General features: G+C 47.2%; 2 protein-coding genes across 2 annotated transcripts in view; one reads left to right on the top strand and one right to left on the bottom strand.

The window, feature by feature from the left end:
* The window catches only part of LOC117194634 (transient receptor potential cation channel protein painless-like), a gene marked incomplete at its 3' end in the record, with an annotated part of 83361 nt that extends 69220 nt beyond the window's left edge, over nt 1-14141 (bottom strand). Inside the window, exons 1-3 of the mRNA XM_033399153.1 lie at nt 14124-14141; nt 14010-14067; nt 8100-8677 (exon numbers count right to left, since the gene is read on the bottom strand). Coding sequence (XP_033255044.1) covers nt 8100-8677; nt 14010-14067; nt 14124-14141 — 654 coding nt within the window. The remainder of the gene's footprint in view (nt 1-8099; nt 8678-14009; nt 14068-14123) is intronic.
* A 1870-nt stretch (nt 14142-16011) lies between these two features.
* Nucleotides 16012-18582, top strand: LOC117194401. The gene is made up of 2 exons (XM_033398976.1): nt 16012-16103; nt 18175-18582. The coding sequence occupies exon 2, from the start codon at nt 18177-18179 to the stop codon at nt 18564-18566; it is 390 nt and encodes a 129-aa protein (XP_033254867.1). The 5' UTR covers nt 16012-16103; nt 18175-18176; the 3' UTR covers nt 18567-18582.
* The last annotated feature ends 368 nt before the right edge of the window (nt 18583-18950 follow it).

Genomic DNA, 18950 nt, shown 5'->3' with positions numbered 1-18950 from the left:
GATTCGGCAACGGTGGGAGCCAATTTCCCGAGCACGTCGGTTCTCCCTGGTGCGGTTGGCGCGGGGACGTGGGGCCATATCTGGGTGCGGAGAACTAAATTGAAATAAAGGCGTCGAAGACACATTAGTAACGATCTTGGAACGGGTGAGAGGCACATTTAAGACATTGGAAATTGCCGCCCGGTTACATAGTCTGGTGAGGCTATGTTGATCCAAGGACGGATTCACCTTCGAGTTCAGGCTTGAATTCGGACCGGAGCGTAGAGCTTTCATACAGTGCATATTTTGGAAATATTTCCGTCGGTCAGGAGACCGTTCGAGAACTTCTGCGGAGGGAGCTGGAAGGAAATTGCTGTCGTAAAAAGACCCCGAGTCTTCTACCAGTGTGATAGGTCGTCTGGAAATTTGACTCGAGAACGATGAGATTTGATTCATCACCTGAGGCACTGGACCTGTGAGTCCCCAGCCGAAAATGGTCTGCTGCCCGAGGAGAGAGCCACAGATGTTGGTCAGTGAGCCACTTAACTGAATGGACGGAAGGATATCCGCTCCAATCAGGATATCTATTTGTGAACTCTCATAGAAGGTCGGATCCGCCCATGAGAGGTTCGGCAGGTCTCTCATGAACCCTTGCGAGATCGGATGCGATGGAATATTCGCGGCCAATTACGGAATAACGTAGGCTGTGGCATTTAGTTGTAAGCCCGGCTTAGTCGGAGAACGGATGGAAAAACTGTAGAGCTTCTTTGACTGAGCGGATACGGCATTATTTAGGCCGGAGACCTGTGCCTGGATACGTTGGAATGGCAATTTGATCATGTCCACAAGACGTTCTGTAATGAACGTCGCCTCTGAGCCAGAGTCGATCAGAGCGCGGGCGTGAAAAGTTTTTTCCAGGTGGCAAATATTAACGATGGCCGTGCCTAGGAGGACAGCACTCGTGCCGGAGCCGAAATATGACTGAACGTTTGGCTGGGCTTCGGACGAACTTGGATTTTGTACGCTTGGTACTCGTAGATGTAGCTCGGGCCACGCTGAGGAATTTTGTGCCGTTGTGGAAATCGCCTCGCTGGAGTTTGCTGGATTGCTACGGTGCAGAAGCGTATGGTGCCGGTCTCCACAAATTATGCAATTGTGGGCGCTTTGGCATGCTCGTATCTGGTGGCCCCTTGCAAAGCAGTTCAAACAAAGCTGCTTTTGCTTAATGTAGTCGGAGCGAGCGCCAGCGGGCATTTGAAGAAAGTAAGGGCATAACCGGATTGGATGATACTCTTTGGAGCAGAGATCACACGTGCTCCTCGTTTGATTCACTGTGGTCTCGAACGAGTGGGCACTCCTAGGATAAGGACTTCCTTGAGACCGAAACGGATTGCTTCTCGAATTGTCTGCAGTGCGTATGCTCGCCCTGGAGTGGGCCTGAGTCTCCATGCCTGGATGGTCGTCCTCGGTCACTTCGAGAGACAGGTACCGCTCCGCCAGGAACTTGTCCATGGCGTGCCAGGTGGGAATTTCGGACTTGTGCGTCACGGATTGCTCCCAAAGCTCTAAGGTCATCTTTGGCAGCTTAGCGGAAATGAGGTACACTAAAACTCCGTCAGCGAAAACGCTGTCTGTGGAGACCTCGGAATGGGTGAGTGTCGTGAGGCACTTGTGGACGGCCCTCTGAAGCTCTTTTAGCGCTGCTGCTGACTCGGTACGGATTTGGGGCAGACTGAAAAGGATCTTCAGCTGGGCCTTGAGTATCAGCCTCTTGTTTTGGAAACGCTAACGGAGGGCGTTCCATGCGGACGCGAAACCCTCGTTCGTAAGTGGAGCCTGTGCCACTATGTCGTGGGCTTCACCGCTGGTCTTTTTGTTGGGGTGGAACAGTTTTTCCACTGAAGCCAACCTTGGGTTTTCTATGTAGATGGCGGTGAACAGGTCTCGGAACGTGGGCCACTACTGGTAGTCCCCACTGAAAACTTCAGTGTCACATGGAGGGAGGCGGCAACCGCCGGAAGTCGGCACTTGAACGGCCAGTTGCGGCGTGTGAGGGACAGTCGGGGGCTCGAGCTGATCGTTCAGTTCGGCCAGGCATTGCGCGTAGACCGCGTAGCAGTCATCGTACATCTCTTGGACATAAGCTACACCCTCTGGATCCTCTTCCGCCATCGTCACCGAACAGGCCGCGAACTCCGCGTCCACCTTTGCCCACAGGCTTCGGAGTTGTTCTCGATGGACTTGGGAGAGCGAGCGGGTTGGTGTGCTAGCATCTGGAGCGCTGAGCTTCTGGTCGAAGCGGGTCAGTCTGCTTGCAGCCAAGGCAAACTTAGACTGTGCGGAACTGGCGGCCATAGTGCTAGGAGCCGTGCGAGGGACTCCCGAGTGGAGCAACAAATCCTCGAAGGCATGTGGTGCGTGAACCCTGGACGTGGTCGGACCTCGCTCAGCTGGGGCCGGACGGGAAGATGTGGGCGTAGTGACTGAGCCGTTGGAGCGGGGTGGATGGGTCAAACTCAGCGAACTCACCCGCTTAAACTTCTTGCGAGATTTCTTCTCAACAGTGGGCATGTTTGCTGATGGATCTGCGATAACGCGTAGTAGAGTCGCAAAGGTAGGTGAGCGGAAATGGCGACGTGGAAGTTCAGAGCTACGAACCGTGGTTTTGGTGGAATTTATTGCGAGTATTTAAATTATGGAAATAGTACACCGTGGCCGGAATATATAGATATAAATACTACGGTTGAAAACAATATACTCTCGAAATGCAGGGTAGCGAGTCACTTGGCGTTCCGTTACGGTCAAGCGCGGCACCGAAAAATATTCTCCCAACAACTACAACGGATGCAAACGGTGGAGAAGCGAAAGCGAAAAGAAAAACGAAAAGAATGCACCGCTGCTGCTGCTTGTATGTGTGTATGTATGGCTGTAAGTGCTATGTACCGCGGCTTGGGTTGAAGAGATGTCAAGCAACGGGTAAAACGGTGGAAAACCGTTTTATATACAATATGTATATTATATAGATGTGCAAGAATATGCTAATTTAAAATGCGTACGTATAGATATGTAAGATAAACACCTATGTATGTGCAGTATGTATGAATCGTTATCTTGTTGGTAGTATAATTAGTTAAATAAGGAGGCGCAGTGATTTGTTATTTTATTTCCTTATAAAACCGACAAACTATGGAACGTTTAGCATGCACGGAACAAACCACAAAAATAATTGCAAGAATATGCCTTTATGTTTGTTGCCAGCCGCTTGGATTGCGCTGCGATGTGTACATACATGTATGTATGTATGTATGTTAGCAACGAAAGCTCAGCTGGTAGCTGGAGAGGTAAGAATATTATTTACACTGGATCGGAAGCTGAACGCAGGAGTTAGCTCGGATCAAATTAAACCTTTGGAGAAGTAGGAAGCCACAACCGGTTTCAGAACGAAGTATGGTTTAATTTGGAGCTAGAGCGAGAAATAAATACATATGTACATATGTACATATGCCACGGGAACTCGGACTGGGATGGAAAACTCGCACAAAATCACTGCACTGTTGTTAGGCACAATCGAAGAGTACTTATCTTGAACTTGGAGCGATCCGCCGATGCTGGCTGGGGTGAGCTTCTCCTTATGGGGAAGGCGAAGATCCGGCTCGAAGGACCAATGTTTGTAGTGGGGCGGATCGAAGCTCAACTCTCCAACAACGCAATTGCTGTAGCCGTCATAAGAAATGAAAACCGTTATGTTTAGTGGTATATATATAATTATGTGTGTGTATTTGGTTGGACGGTCGCGCGGTAGATCGGCCGTCTGAAGCGGGGGTGAAATCGTAACTGCTTAACTCTATGCCTTATGGTGCTTTTTCTGCCGTGAGCGCCGTGTGGATCGTGGATTGTGGATCCGAGCGCCCCTCCGAGCGCGCGAGAGCGAGTTGGGACCGGGGCGCACGGAGTTGGCACAGTGCGCGGAAATTGTTTACGGCTGGCCTGAACATTGACAAAAAGGGAGGAGTATTTATATTGTGTGGGCGCCTTTGGGCCAAGAAATCATCAAAGTTATTCACGTCGCACAGTTTGGGAAAAAACTGGACTGGAGTGGAGTCGACTGGAGGGACTGCAATGACACTTGCCGGCTGGCGGCCTCTTGGAAATTTTAATCCTCGTTTAGCTTCTGGTCAACCGCCTGGCTGGTCTGCTTGAGCGCTCCATCGAATGGATTAACCTTCGCTCTGGATATACTGGATGCCTTTTTGGATTACAGGACTACCCTCTTTAGCGCCTTTGAATGGATAAACAAAGTGCATGTCCTACATGGATTACAGCCGTATAGCGCATCATAAAAGGTAAGAAATCAAGCCACAAATTGAATGCCGAACACAGCAAATGCTTAACCCATGACACCACCAAAAGGATGAGAGGGATTGGAGGGGGATGAGTGCCCCCTATTAATCCTAAGTGCTTCCTGTGATTTTATGTAAATTTGTACACGGGGAACAGAGGACTCCAAAGAGACCTCTCGAGCAGCAATTCAATGTACAAATGACAGGTTGGCTGTGACACAAAACAGCAGCTTAAGGAAGATGTAAAGCCAAGCAAAAATATACCCCCCCTCCACCACTCTCCTTAACCCTTAACCCTTAACTCCTTAATCCAGAATGGTAGCCAACATTTCGGCCACACCAAGGAGTATGGTGCCATGGTATTTATCGCAAGTCCTATCCCAAACCAACAAAGCCGATCAACTATTGCAAGTCGCAGCTCTGCCCAGGGAAAGTACGTCACCTGACCTGTGATTCGAAACACAACATCGAAGTGGGCCCTGAACTATCACTTGGAGCCGTTCAGAACTGGCTCTGGAAATCATTCAGTACGAATATCTGGAGAGAGCGGCACAACACAGAGAACGGCAGCAAATATCGAAAGCACAGGGAACATAAAGTAAATAAAAATACAAATACAAAACAAAGCCCATGAACGAATATTTCCTCACAGGTGCTGGAATAAGATGAATCCAACTATTAACAATCCACGTTCCCCATTCACCCGCTCGCGGGGTATTTTCGGATCCATGGGATCCTTCGTCTTTACCGACCAGCAGCAGCAGCAGCAGCCGGGGCTGCAGGTCCCCCCCGAAGGTTCCGCCGACAAGAATGGACTCAATGCGATGCCCTTCCTAGGCCAAATCCACACCAGTCCTCTGCTGTCCCGCCCAATGGGTCCAATAGGTCACGCTCACCCCCCCACCTCCCCTCCGATGGGGGATTCAGATGGGTGAGCGGCAGCAGCCCAGACTCCTTCCCCCAGGACATAACTTACCCCCGGCTCCCCTGCAGATTTAATGCTGTGCCACAGATGGCTTCGATGGGACCACCGCCCGTGTTGAGCTCCCTCTGGACAGGCGGCGCTTCTCCGGACAGCCGCGGAGACTACTACGACGACCCCCACGAAGAGTACTCCGACTGCCGCTACGAGGGCGACTTCGAGGGCGACTACTCGATGCCCACCGAGGAGGACCAAGAGGAGGAGTCGTGCTCCTGTCAGAGCCAGAGCGAGTTCAGCTCGATAGAGCGCACCGAGTCGGACTCGGAGTGGGAGGAGCTCTCCGACGGCCCTTCCCCCAGGGTCTCCCCGCTGGAGTCCCTCGGCGCAGTCGTGCTCTCCACAATGCAGCCGGAGCACCGTCAGCGCATGGTGGCCTTGTACCACCTCGTCTTGGAGACCGCTGTGGTCAAGGTCGTGCTGCTGGTGCTGCAACTGCTGTGCTGCGCGGTGTTCTGGCTGGTCGAGAAGACCGTGGGCTTCAACGAAACCGTCGGCTCGAAGCGCCACCGATTGTGGAACAGCAAGTTCAAGCTGCGCACCATCCAGCGCCAGTTGCTGTGGCGCATGGCCAATGCCCGGGGCGACGAGACGCTCGTCTTCTTTGCCGTGCTCATGACCTCATGACCCCCTGTTCTCCCTCAGCCTCCTGGGATTCATCCTGTCCCTGGCGGCGCTCCTGAAGGAGACCGTCGAGCAGCTGGTGTTCCAGATACGCCTGCACCTCGTGCTCTAGGGGCAGCCATCGAGCAGAAAGCAGCAAGCAGTATCCAATCACACACTGACAGAAGACACACGGCCACACGCCCGACACTCCACCCCTCCCCTAAGAAATGTTTGCACTTCCATTTGGGCATCTATTTTCGTTGATGCTGGCATCGCAATACACGGAATCGTCTCTCCGTTTTTGGCCGCAATGAAAATAGATACCGAAATATTCGAAATTCAAAGTCAATTCCCACGAGAGAGAGCGAGACGGGCCTTCTTCTTTTGGTTTACGGCCTTTCTTTCTTCTGCCTTTGGCATCGCCCACTCCACTCTCTTTATTTTTCTTGCATTAAATTGGCAATAATATGAACTCGCCTTCTCTTTCTGCTTAGTAGTATTCCCCTGTCGCCGATAGCCCGCATCCTCTGCGTTCCAGAATCTGCGGAAGTTTCCAGCGGGGGCTACTGGCGTGCATCAGCCGTCGAGTAGATTGAATGGGAACGCTGCCAGCATATATGTACTATGTGTGTGTGTGCCCAACTAACGCAGACAACTGCGTTCTAGAATGAAATATTAATTCATTGGATACGCACACACAGATCCCCTTCATCGCTCTCTGTTTCCCTCGGAGGGTGGCAGGGTACTGGGTGTCTACGCTGCTCGGCGCTGGCCTGTATCTAATCGCGCCTGCCTTGCTGTGTACCCACTGTAGATGCATATGTACATACAGTTGTTAATCAATGTCCGTTGATTGTCGCATCGTTGCTTGGAAGGAGAATCCCCCTAATATTAAAGCTGGGATCCTATGCCAGAGCAGAACGCAATACTTTTCATATCCCACCTTGGGTTTCCTTAACCAATCCCATAACTTTCGACATTGACAATGAGACTTCATCAGCATTCGTTCGCTCACAGTCATTATCATAATGATGATGATAATGATAATAATGTGCATGTGTGTGGTGTGTGACTCTCGTTTAGGACCTAAGCTCAAAAGTGCAATGCACGGCAGAAAAATCAACACGAGCTAATTCAAGGGGTAAAGATATGTATCTTTGGCACACCGAAGTGCCGACACTTTCAATTCAAGCTTCTTCACAGCCCAGCGATTCGCAAATGCGGCCAATGAGTATGTGTTGTGAGTATATAACAGCCCATCCGATCCGATCAGGCGATTCATCAGTGAAGATTTTCTCTCCTTTCGCTTTTCTGCCTAGTGGGGTCCCAAGTGTGGGAAAAGCCACAAGGGCGTGAAACTCAAGAAAAGCATGAAGAAAATTACGATTGAACCGGTGACTAGCTCATGGTCTTCCTCGAGCGAACCGACTGCCTTTGTTCAACTGGGACGATGAGGTCTGAGCGTGGCCATCTCGGCCATTGAGAACTTGCTCGTAGCGGGTCAGCATATTGGTGCGGACAATGGCGCCGTTCAGTTCCGCCTGGGCCTTGATGGCCTGTGGGAAAAGAGAGGGGAGAAAACAGTTGGATAAAGCCGAGGAAGAAAAGGAAATATAAGCCCACCTGAGTATCGCTGACAGCCAGACCATTCAGGAGATTGAACAATGGTCATGAAGAACACAAAGAGCAGGAAGATCAGGTAAGTGTAGACGCTGTCAAACTTTATGTCACCGGCATCAAATTCTCCCGTGAGCATCACAATCGTCTTGATGAGCGCCTCGATGGGCACGGAGAATGCGTTGAAGTGACCATCATCTTCTCCCTCCTTTGCTGGCTCTGGCGTGCTGTCCTTCGGAGAGGAGGAATCCACCTGGGGCTTGCCAAACAGTATGTAGAAGCACAGACTAAACGTAAGCACAAAGATCGAGTAGAGAGCAAAGCTCTTGATGAAGCTGCTGGAGACGGCGCGCAGCATGAGCATGTGCGTCGAAATTGAGAGTACTGGCAGGGAGCCAACCAGCAGGCAGAACTCCACGGACACCAGCAGAATGATGAAGACGGCCAGTATGCGCTGCGTCTCCTTGTCGTAGCTGGCTTCCATGCAGGTTAGGATCGACAAAACAATGAGAGCCACCTCCATCAGGTTCGTGATGGACCTGAAGTACAGCAGCGGCGACATGGGCAAGCTGTATGACCTCTCTGATCATGAGATACACAATCCCTATCCAAGAGAACAGGCCGAAGAGGGCAGTCAGGCCCGTGTGGTCGCTTTCGTGGAACTTAAGGAGCGTATGCGTGATAATGGAGGCAGTGAAGAGAGAGTAAAGTAGAAAGTTCAGATAGAAGATCACCGAGAGGCGGTGCCACTTGAGGAAGAGGAAACTCGAGATTAGCGGGTGCTGCAGCAGGTAACGCAGCTCCTTGGAATCGGCGATGTATGCGATTGGAGTCATCTCGTCCTCCAATTGGTGAGGATGGCCAATGCTCCGCTTGTCCGACTGCCCGGGCTCTCGCTGGCGTCTCATCAGATTCTTGTAGTTGATGATGATCTCGAAACTCTGGTCACCGGGCTTCTCCCCGTTGGTGGTGATGCAGGAATCGAAGTGCTCCTCCAGCACTTTCGGGTCCATCTCCTGTATGGGAAGATCTCCGAACGCGCTTCTCGCCCCGATGTTCACTCCCTGCCGTAGAAGCTCCTGTGCCACCTTTGTGTTGCGATACTTGACCGCATAGGAGAGTGGCACCAGGCCAGCCTTGTCCGCCTCATTGATGTCCACACGATGGCTCTCGAGCAGCAGCTGGAAGCAGCGCTGGTGGTCACAGAAGTCGTCCAGCGGCTGCTCACCCAGGCGACTGATAACCGCGTTCAGCAGCTTCTCTAGCGCCCTGTGGTTGCCCCAGATTACGGCCAACTCCACGGGGCTGATGTCGCTCAATTTTGAAGGATTAATGTTGATGCCCGTCTCGAGGATGGCCTCAAAGGCTCGCTGCTTGCCCCGCTTGATACTCTCCGTCAGCAGGGACTGATACTCCTCCTGGTTGGCATTGCATTGGTTGTCTGCGTTTCCGCTGACGTTCTGGTGGTACTCCGCGAACTGTTGCTCGAACTGGTTCTCTTCTCCGTCCCGCAGCGTGCGGAGGAGTCGCTCCGCGCAGCTCCGGCAACGGCAGTTCCGGATACTGATCCCTCAGCATCTGGCGGACCTGCCCGTTCCGATAGCTGTCAATGTCCAACTGTGGTTGTTTCAGGAAAAGTCGGATCAGCTCCAGCTTAGTGCCTGCCTCTGTCTTTCTATTCTTCAGCACATGGTGGAGGGGCGTGAACCCGCCCTGATCCACCAAATTCGGAGAGGCTCCGTACTCGAGCAGCAGCTGAATGCAGGAGCCCACCTGAGAGGCATTCGATCGTCCTGGCGATTGGCCTGGGCACCGCTGTCCAGGGCAGTGTGGAATTCCCGTATGTCCCGATTAGCGAGGGCTGCGCTCAACTGGACCTGCGGATCGATGAAACCGCAGTTGTTAGAGCTCATTCTGCTGTCTGCAAAGAGTCAAGTGAGAATGGGGAGGATGAGCTATGTCTATGTGGGCTTTCGTTAATCTTATCCAACCCACGCTGCGTATGAGTAACTTCTAATGCCGTTTCTATGAAAATGATGCCAGAACCCGCATTGTTAGAGCTCTGCTCTGGTCAATGGAGGGAGGTCTGACCCAACAGACGGTTTCTGTACAGACCTTGAAATGGCCGAAACAAAAGCATGAGAGTGGACCGACCCCCGCAACAAACGGTATTTGACACCGCTTCATGCTACGATGATTTTCACACAAATGACTGTCGGTCCATGGAGCTGGCCAGCAGCTGGAGGCAGAGCCACAGTCAGAACCACAGTCACAGCCACATCCGCAGCCGAAAGCTACCCCACAGGTTTCTCGAAAAATAAAAACCAAATCTTCGTTTTGGGGGCAATTAAAGAAAGCGTCTTTAAGTGGTTTTTGTGGTACCCGAACAACAGACTTAATTTGCCCTCCCGTGTAGTTATTAAATTATAACAATCCAACTGAAGACAAGGTAAGACAAGGCCTGAGAAGTACTCAGGGAGTGGCTTGATTGTTCAAAGTGATCTACAAATTTGAATCAAGTTTGGTGTTCGATCTCGCTCGCCTTTTGGTATATCAAAATTTAACGATCGTAAAGAATAATCATAAAATAATCGACACATCAATATCAATTAGCAATCAATTGGTTACGCTTTATGCTTTGAATACTGTTCCGAATGGAGCTTTAGATAAAGCCCTGGGCAGTGCTGAAATCTTGCGATTTATAGGCGGCTCTGATCCCTCCAGCCGTCAGCTCAACCTCTTCTCCGCTCTGTTGTGTTCTGTTCTGTTCTTTTTCGTTCTGTCTGCTGTCTGCTTTGATGCTTGAAATGTGTGAGAAATCGGCTAATCACACATGAGACCTGGCTAATTTGAATATTCCCCCACTGATTGCTTATCAATAGCCTACGAATTGGGAATCAGGAAGGTAGCTCTTTTGTAGGTAGCTCTTCGGCTAATGTTGCTTTAGTATGCAAACAAATTGAGGATTGTAAATGACGCCCCTGGGGTCAAAATTTGTCGTTGATAAGATAAACAGAATCGCACAATCACCTTCCTTAATTGGCCCTTTATTTGATATTTTCTTGTCTCCCATCTTAACCTCTTCCCCATTCTGGTATTTGTTTTTCCACCTGAGTACGAGTATTTGCCCAAGCAATTGACAAACAACTTCATTGTTTGTCCAAGCTGAAGCTCGACCCAAAGTTTTACTAAGACATCGGTTGACAGAATGGCGTAATATCACAATAATTAACAGAAAACTTAACAGCAAACGATTTCAAAAGTGAGCAACTCCTCTCTCAGTCGCATCTGACCCTAGCAGTTAAGAGCACTACTTTCAGAAATATTGATGTAGTCAAGGTAATCTATACTTATTGCGAAAAGCTTCGGAAAACACAAATTGCCCTTAAACTCTTAAACATTTGCTTCATCTACGGAAACCAGTCGAAATCACAGAGTATACGGAGTCTGGAGTGGAATTTTATTCCCCCTTCTCTTGGAGCTCACATATGTATATACTATAACACTGGTAAAAAAAAAGTACTCGTATCATTCTGGAATTTGAGAATAAAGTGTGTCACAAAGGAAAGGGAGTCCAATGACATTATTACTAGTTTTAAAAGAAAATTAATAATGAGATTATCTTCATTCGCGATTCGAAAACTGTTTCGACTTCTCATTTTTTCTTTGAGTGAATTTATATTTATAAACCTTTCAGCCCTGTTCTTCTTTCTGTCTGTGGGAACATCTGGAATTTGGAGACTGAGAGAGCTGGAGCCTAGGAAATTGCCCTACAAAATTGGCTCTGAGTTGCACACCGAATCCTCTACTAAAGTTCTTTGTGTTGGGGCAGCTGCAAAAGTGAAATCAGCAAATGACAACACTTCGGAAAGAGTAAGTAGAAGGGGGACAGACGTGATTAATGAAAAGTTTTTACCGCGATAAACTGAATATGTATATGTCCAGCTGCACAGGATCAGCCGCGTTTCTCCGATCGTCTGTCAATAATTTATACTATATACGTACTGTCTTACACTGCTATAACATTCTCACATGATATTTTACCATACCCTTCCCGAATACGTGATGTGATCAGATCGAGAGACCCTCTAGCTGCGTGGGAGGCGGAGAGCAGAGTAAACACTAAACTAAATTGCTTGTCCATAAAGTCTGTTTTTTGGCAAAAGGTGCTTGGATTGTTTATCCAATTTATGGCATTATTATACCCGATACACAAAATGAGTATTGGCGTATATTAGATTTGTGGTAAAAGTGGATGTGTGTAACGTCCTGAAGGAATCGTTTCCGACCCCATAAAGTATATATATTCTTGATCAGCATCAAAAGCCGAGTCGATTGAGCCATGTCTGTCTGTCCGTCTGTCCGTCCGTCCGTCTGTCCGTCCCCTTCAGCGCCTAGTGCTCAAAGACTATAAGAGCTATAGCAACGATGTTTTGGATCCAGACTTCTGTGATATGTCACTGCTACAAGAAAATTTTAAAACTTTGCCCCGCCCACTTCCACTCCTACAAAAGGCGAAAATCTGTGGCATCCACAATTTCGACGATACGAGAAAACCAAAAACGCAGAATCGTAGAAGATGACTATATCTTCTAGAGGGCGAATTCTGAACCAGATCGTATAATTATTATAGCCAGAATCAAGAAAACAATTTCATTCTTTCTCGCTCTGTCTCTCTCTAACACACAGGTTTCATGGTCGGTTTTGCCAATTGCAAAATATGAGTTCAAGGATCTCAGAACCCATAAGAGCTAGAGCAACCAAATTTGGTATCCACACTCCTGTGATATCGGACCTTGACCGTTTTGTGTCAAAATTTCGCCACACCCCCTTCCGCCTCCGCAAAGGACGAAAATCTGGGGCATCCACAAATCTTAGAGACTATTAACGCTAGAGTAACCAAATTTAGTATCCGCACTCCTGTTAGATCTCACTATAAAACGTATATCTCAGAATTTCGCCCCACTCCCTTCCGCCCCCACAAAGGACGAAAATCTGTTGCATCCACAATATTGCACATTCGAGAAAACTAAAAACGCAGAATCATAGATAACGACCATATCTATCAGATTGCTGAATCTGGTTTAGATCAGATAATTTTTATAGCCAAAAGGAACAAATCAATTTGCAGTGGCTACGCAGCGCCCGACGTCACGCTTAGACTGATTTTCTGTAGAGGCGTCTGCCGGAGGAGAGCCATACTGACTTAGTATCGGGTATAACTGTAGAGTTGCGGTGTCCGCAGCAACTCACAACGTTCCCCCTCGTCTATGATTCTGCGTTTTTAGTTTAGTTTTTTTTTAGTTTTGCCGCATGGTTTGCATAAACTTCCATTTGGATTTCCATTGCCATTGACTGCCTCGTTAGCTAGCCCCTTAGACCCATCAACTTTTGATTGATTTGATCCGATACGCTACGCTCCTCAGCTTAGCTAAAGATTAATTTATAAAACAAAAGATATACAAAAAGGGTAATAAAAGAGTAACGAACAAGATTAAGAACCATTAACCATAATATGTGCGTAAACACCACACACATTTTGAACCGAATCATATCAAATGCAAACAAAAAACAAAACGAAAACAGAAAACAGAAAACCAATTAAAGATAATAGAACTATTATAACGAAAAGAAAAAGAAATGAAAATTCAAGAATGCATAAATCTAACATTTGCAATTACAAAATATTTACTCTGGTACAAAATGGTACATACAGTAAAGATATTCGTTTATACAATATTTACTGTCTATATAACCATTATATACTACTTACTTACTGACAACAAATTATTAAGGGTTTTGTTCAATTTCATTATTCGTATGTTAATAAAAACAATTTCAGACTAACTTAAACTTACAGTCTGCTCTGAATACGGGTTAAATGCTAGTGCTGTGCTAGTTGATTATTACTCGTACAATAAATACTATAGCTTAGAGCCATCCTGCGTCCCTGGTCACCGGTGGATCAAGCCTTCAGAACAACAAAATCAATCAAACAACAACAATCAATTCAAAAATCAATCAAACAACAAACATAAATTGAACACTACAGCTAAAAATCTTGTACAGGCTTCTACAGCTGAAAATCTTGTACATGCTGAAATATTCTACATTCTACAGCTGAAAATCTTGTACAGGCTTCTACAGCTGAAAATCTTGTACAGGCTGAAACATTCTACATTCTACAGCTGAAAATCTTGTACAGGCTGAAAATATTCTACATTCTACAGCTGAAAATACATTAATTATGTATAGTACATGTATAATACATACTACATAAAATAAATAAAATAAAAAATAAATTATTATTATTATTATTATTGTTATTATTATTATTAAAATTAATATAATTATACTACATACTAAAAAATATTTTCTAACGTCTTATTTAATAATTTAATTTTTTGGTCCATTATTTGGATAGCCATGAACACTACAGTTGTAGCATAATATACTGGGTTTCTGTTGAAATCTTCTTTAAACGATACTTTCATTATGTTTATACAAATTGTTGATTAATGCTTGCCATGTTCCTCGAAGGTATTGCTGTTGATGTTGTTAAAACATATTGGTTCGTTTCTAAATTCGAAATGTTTTTCAACAGCGTGTAACAAGTTCATTATTTCATTTTTAATGATTTCTTTAACTTTATCAGACATTAGGTAGTCGGGAAAGTTGTCTACCGACTTCGTAGCCTCAAAGATACTCTTGTAATTTTCTTTCCTGTATTCCTTGACATACATATTTGACAACAACACATCCTCATGTATATCATTTTTTAGGATAACCTTTTTGAGGTGGGGCAGATCCCACAATATGGGGAATTTTCCCCTTACACTTTTGCACGGCATGAAATTTGCCAAGCAGTGGTCGGATCCAACTGCCAACAGTTGACTTGACAAGCCCCGACTCTCAACCTCCCTCAATACTAAATCGAGTCCTTCCTTGACCGCATTCCTGCCTAGTGCAGATGTTTTGGAAACGGGACAAATGTGGAAATACAAATAATGAATTTCATTCCCGTTAATTGGGATTGCAGCGACTGCAAGAATTTTCCATTTATGTACCGGTCCTTTTTTTGCATATTGGTACCACGGCATGTGATACTCATCCATGTAAATGGAAAATTCTGAGTCGCTTAGTTTCTGTAAATTTATAGTCATGTTAATGCGTCCATTCATTATGTTTCCTCGCATTTTCAGTTCTACCAATGCGTCCGTTACCAGATTTTTGGGGGCCTGTACCTTTGTGCAATTCATTGCTCGCTTGAAGGCGACCAATATCGTTGACCAGATCATCGTTACCGACGATACCTGGAGGAAGAAAAGTCTGATTCACCTGCTCCAATGTAATTGCCACAATCTACTCACCTTCAGTGTCGTCGTCGTCAACATCCATAGGCAATGTACTAACCAGCCGGTCCAGCGGTCCACACGGCAGATGTTCCTCTGCCTCTTTGTCCTGATACGGCTCGAACAGATTGAGTTCATTTATGTCCTCATCGAAACACGACAATTGCGACGGCTCCAACAGATTGAGTTCATTTATGTCCTCATCGAAACACGACAATTGCGACGGCTCGAACATATCTTCCTCTATGTCCTGATACGGCTCGAACAGATTGAGTTCCTTTATGTCCTCAGTATAATATCGCATAAAACTAATTGCAGTATAATATCTCGATCGGTTAGGGTTAATATATGTTGCCTTACAATTATTTTATTTTTATTTTTATACATGTTGAAATCAGGAAACTAGACGCGGAATTATGTGATATTTATCGGTCCGTATCGTATAGCAACAAAATATCTGTAAACGTTCTTCCTTCTTGATCGTCGTATTCGAATAAATGTGTGTTGGCATATCGAGTACATTGGTATTTCTTATAATACTATCGATGAGTAAATACCAAAACCATACATGCCCCGTTATTTAAAACATAAATAAAGAACACAAAATAAGTCAAAGATGTACATTAATTTGGGAGGTGTAAGAATTGACGGGGTGGACAGTGCCCTTGTTAATGTATTATGCGGGATATACTGGGACCATCTGCAAGGCCGGAAAGTGCAAAGCCCGAAAGCACAGGAAATTGCCAACATGACGCTGTCGTTCGGTGGAGCCCAAGTTTGCGACATAAGTGCAGCAGGAGTGATTAATTTTTCTGGACCATCAACGTAAGGGTAAGTAAATTAGTTACATTTATATTATATTCTTCTAATAATTCCACTCTGAATTCCATTCAGCGGGGACGACGCACGCGAAGTATGCTGAGCCTGTTACTCCGGTGCAGAATATTTCTGTTCTGATGATATCTCAGGATATTGAGGATATTGACAACAATATGAACGGTGATACGGAGGAGTCGGCCACAACTCAGGATATTGAGGATATTGACAACAATATGAACGGTCATACGGAGGAGAATATTGACAACATTTCTGACAATATTCACAATATTTCTGATTATACAGTCAATGATATGGAGTGTACTATTTCTGATGAAATATATGATTCGTCTGAGCCAGTGCACCACGTGGAGGAGAAACTGGAGCAGGAGGTTCGGGAGGATCCGGACTTAAGTAAGTAAATAAGTAAAATTTTAAAAAAATACATATAGGTTAGGTTAGGTTGAGGCGGCTGCCGGGCTCGCTCGGAACCCGCCACACCTAGGCCGGTTTCGGCCCGTTGTGATACCGCATAGGATCATTTCCTTCCTGCGTTGTGAGACTTCCTGTCAGCAATTATCCCATCCAGATGCTCTCACAAAGTTCGCTATCCTCCTGGGACATAGTTTTGACAACTCTGAGATGTCGTGTAGAAAGGCTGAGCCCAGGTGCTGTAGCCTTCTTCTGCTGAGAGCTGGGCAGGAGCAGAACAGATGTTCCATTGTCTCCTCCTCTTCCTCGTCTCTACAGCTGCGACAAAAATCGTTATGTGGGGCCCCCAGCCTGTTAGCGTGGGTGCCTATTAGCCAGTGTCCCGTGAGGGAACGTGTGACTACGCTGCACCTTTTCCTGCTTAACTTGAGGAGCTCGGAGGTGCGCTTCATGTCCATGGTCGGCCATGTTTGCCGAGTTGTGCGACATCGTGGCACTGTTTGCCACATATCGTTTTTTAGTCGCTTGTATTGCTCCCTTATGATGAGCTTACAGGTGGCCATTGGCATACAGATATCCTCCTTGTCTTGGAGAAGGGGGATTGTAGTGCCAGATCTGGCCAGCTCGTCCGCTATACAGTTGCCCTCGATGTCCCGGTGGCCCAGGACCCAAATCAGGCAAATAGCAAATTGCTGAGCCATCTCGTGCAGAGATTTGCGGCAGTCTGCCACGGTGGCCGAGTTCGAGGAAATCGCGCTTAGCGATTTGATCGCAGCCTGGCTGTCGCTATAAATGTTTAGCTTGGTTGCCGTGACGGCAGCCGCTTGTAGGCAGTCTAGAGCCTCCCTGATTGCTATGACTTCCGCTTGAAAGACACTGCAATGATCTGGGAGTCTGAAGGAATGCCTTATGCTTAGCTGTTCAGAGTAGAAACCCCCTCCGACTCTGTCGTCCAGCTTTGATCCATCTGTGAAGATGTTTATGGCCCCATCTGGGCCTGGGAGTCCCTCGAGCCATTCGTCTCTGTGAGGGATGATTCGATCTCTGAGGCAGCGTCCTGCTCGACTGGCTTGTCGACAGCACGTGCCTCGGCCGCCGCATCCGACTTGTAGACCTTTACGGTCACAGAGCTGAACCCAAAATTGAGCTCGCCTTTGGCAGCCTCAATCGGGGCCAGCGACTCTTTGTTGAGGACGACCACCGCCTGGTTTGTGGGGCCCTGTGTCGTCTCAACTTTGACCACCTTCCAATCCGCTGTTGGGAGGTGGGGGTTGCATCTTTGCAACATTTTTAGGATGCGCTCCGGCTCCATGGAGGCGGGCACACAGACTCTCGCCCTTGGTCTACTGGGCACTTCGCTCCAGTCTACAGCGACGCCCCTGGGTAGACTTCCCCGACTTGCGCTACCGCTGCTTTGTACAGCTGTACGGAGCGCTCGTCTTCACAGGCTACGATTTTTATGCAGCCCTGGTACCAGCCCATGTCTTTGCAGACGGGGGGGTTTGTTTGTTTTGTTTTTAAATTCTTCCATTCTTTTCCCACGAGCTGCAGAGAAGGGGTACGGTCCGTCCGGGCAGAGATCCACGTTGCCCGGATAAGGCATACTTAGAACAGGGGGCTGCCAAGTCCCTGAGCTCTCCGTTAACGACTGGGCTAGTTTTTATACCGGGCCCCCAGCCAGGCTGACTCTCGGCACGGGTCGAATAACACTCTTAGTCCGGCCCGGTGTGAGCTGAATGTGGGGGGTTGGGATGTGGGTAGGTAGTGTGTAGGGATAGGGGAGATAGGGGATACGAGGCGGCACCACAAGCGCATCGTCAGTGTTGCTACTTCGCGAACACCCGCTGGCTGTCCGGGGCTGCTTATTTTCGGTACTCTCCCTAGGGATGTCCGATTATTCGCAGCTGACCTACCTATATGACCTGTATATAGGTAGGTCGTTCGCTATCCGCAACCTGCGACCCGTCCGGTGGCCTCAGCTAGGCCCCCTTTGAGCCACCTCACGAGCTCATCAGACCAGAAAAATACATATAATAACTTCTTAATTCTCCAGACATGTTTACTGAAGACATTCTTAGTACTGAAAGTGGAAAGGACAATTTGAAAACACCGATTTCCCCTAAGGCTTCGCCCCCCGTGCATGGCAGCAAGTGCAAACTATGCGGCAAAATGATTGGAAGGTTGAGCACCTTGGGAAACCACGTAATGAACCAACATTACACAGCAATAAGAGGTATGGTTTCAAGGAATTCGAAGACAATGCAAAAAATTGCTGCCATTTTTAAGGAAAAAAAAGTGACCGTGCTAAGACTATCAGAGCAAACTGGGGTGCCGGCCGAGTATTTGAGGGCGAAAGTCATGTGCAGCGATGACTATAAAAAAATTGGGTTCCGCTTGTGGGCCGTCAAGACGGATGCAGAGAAGCTGAAGGACATCAACCAATAACTGTTTCGATTTTTAATTTTAAAATTTGATTTGGCTTGAGTACACTGATCCGGAGAAGCTGAAGGACATCAACCAATAACTGTTTCGTTTTTTAATTTTAATATTTGATTTGAGTAGAAAAACTCGCCTGTTATTCGTAAATGTAACGACTGAAAATAAACTTATTGACTGTTTGTAGTGGGGCGGATCGAAGCTCAACTCTCCCACAACGCAATTGCTGTAGCCGTCATAAGAAATGAAAACCGTTATGTTTAGTGGTATATATATAATTATGTGTGTGTATATGGTTGGACGGTCGCGCGGTAGATCGGCCGTCTGAAGCGGTGGTGAAATCGTAACTGCTTAACTCTATGCCTTATGGTGCTTTTTCTGCCGTGAGCGCCG

Source organism: Drosophila miranda (assembly GCF_003369915.1).
Source record: "Drosophila miranda strain MSH22 chromosome Y unlocalized genomic scaffold, D.miranda_PacBio2.1 Contig_Y3_pilon, whole genome shotgun sequence".
In the NCBI taxonomy this organism is placed as follows: Eukaryota; Metazoa; Arthropoda; class Insecta; order Diptera; family Drosophilidae; genus Drosophila; species Drosophila miranda.
The sequence above is the reverse complement of the archived record's forward strand: the minus strand, read 5'-3'. Positions and strand labels throughout refer to the sequence as shown.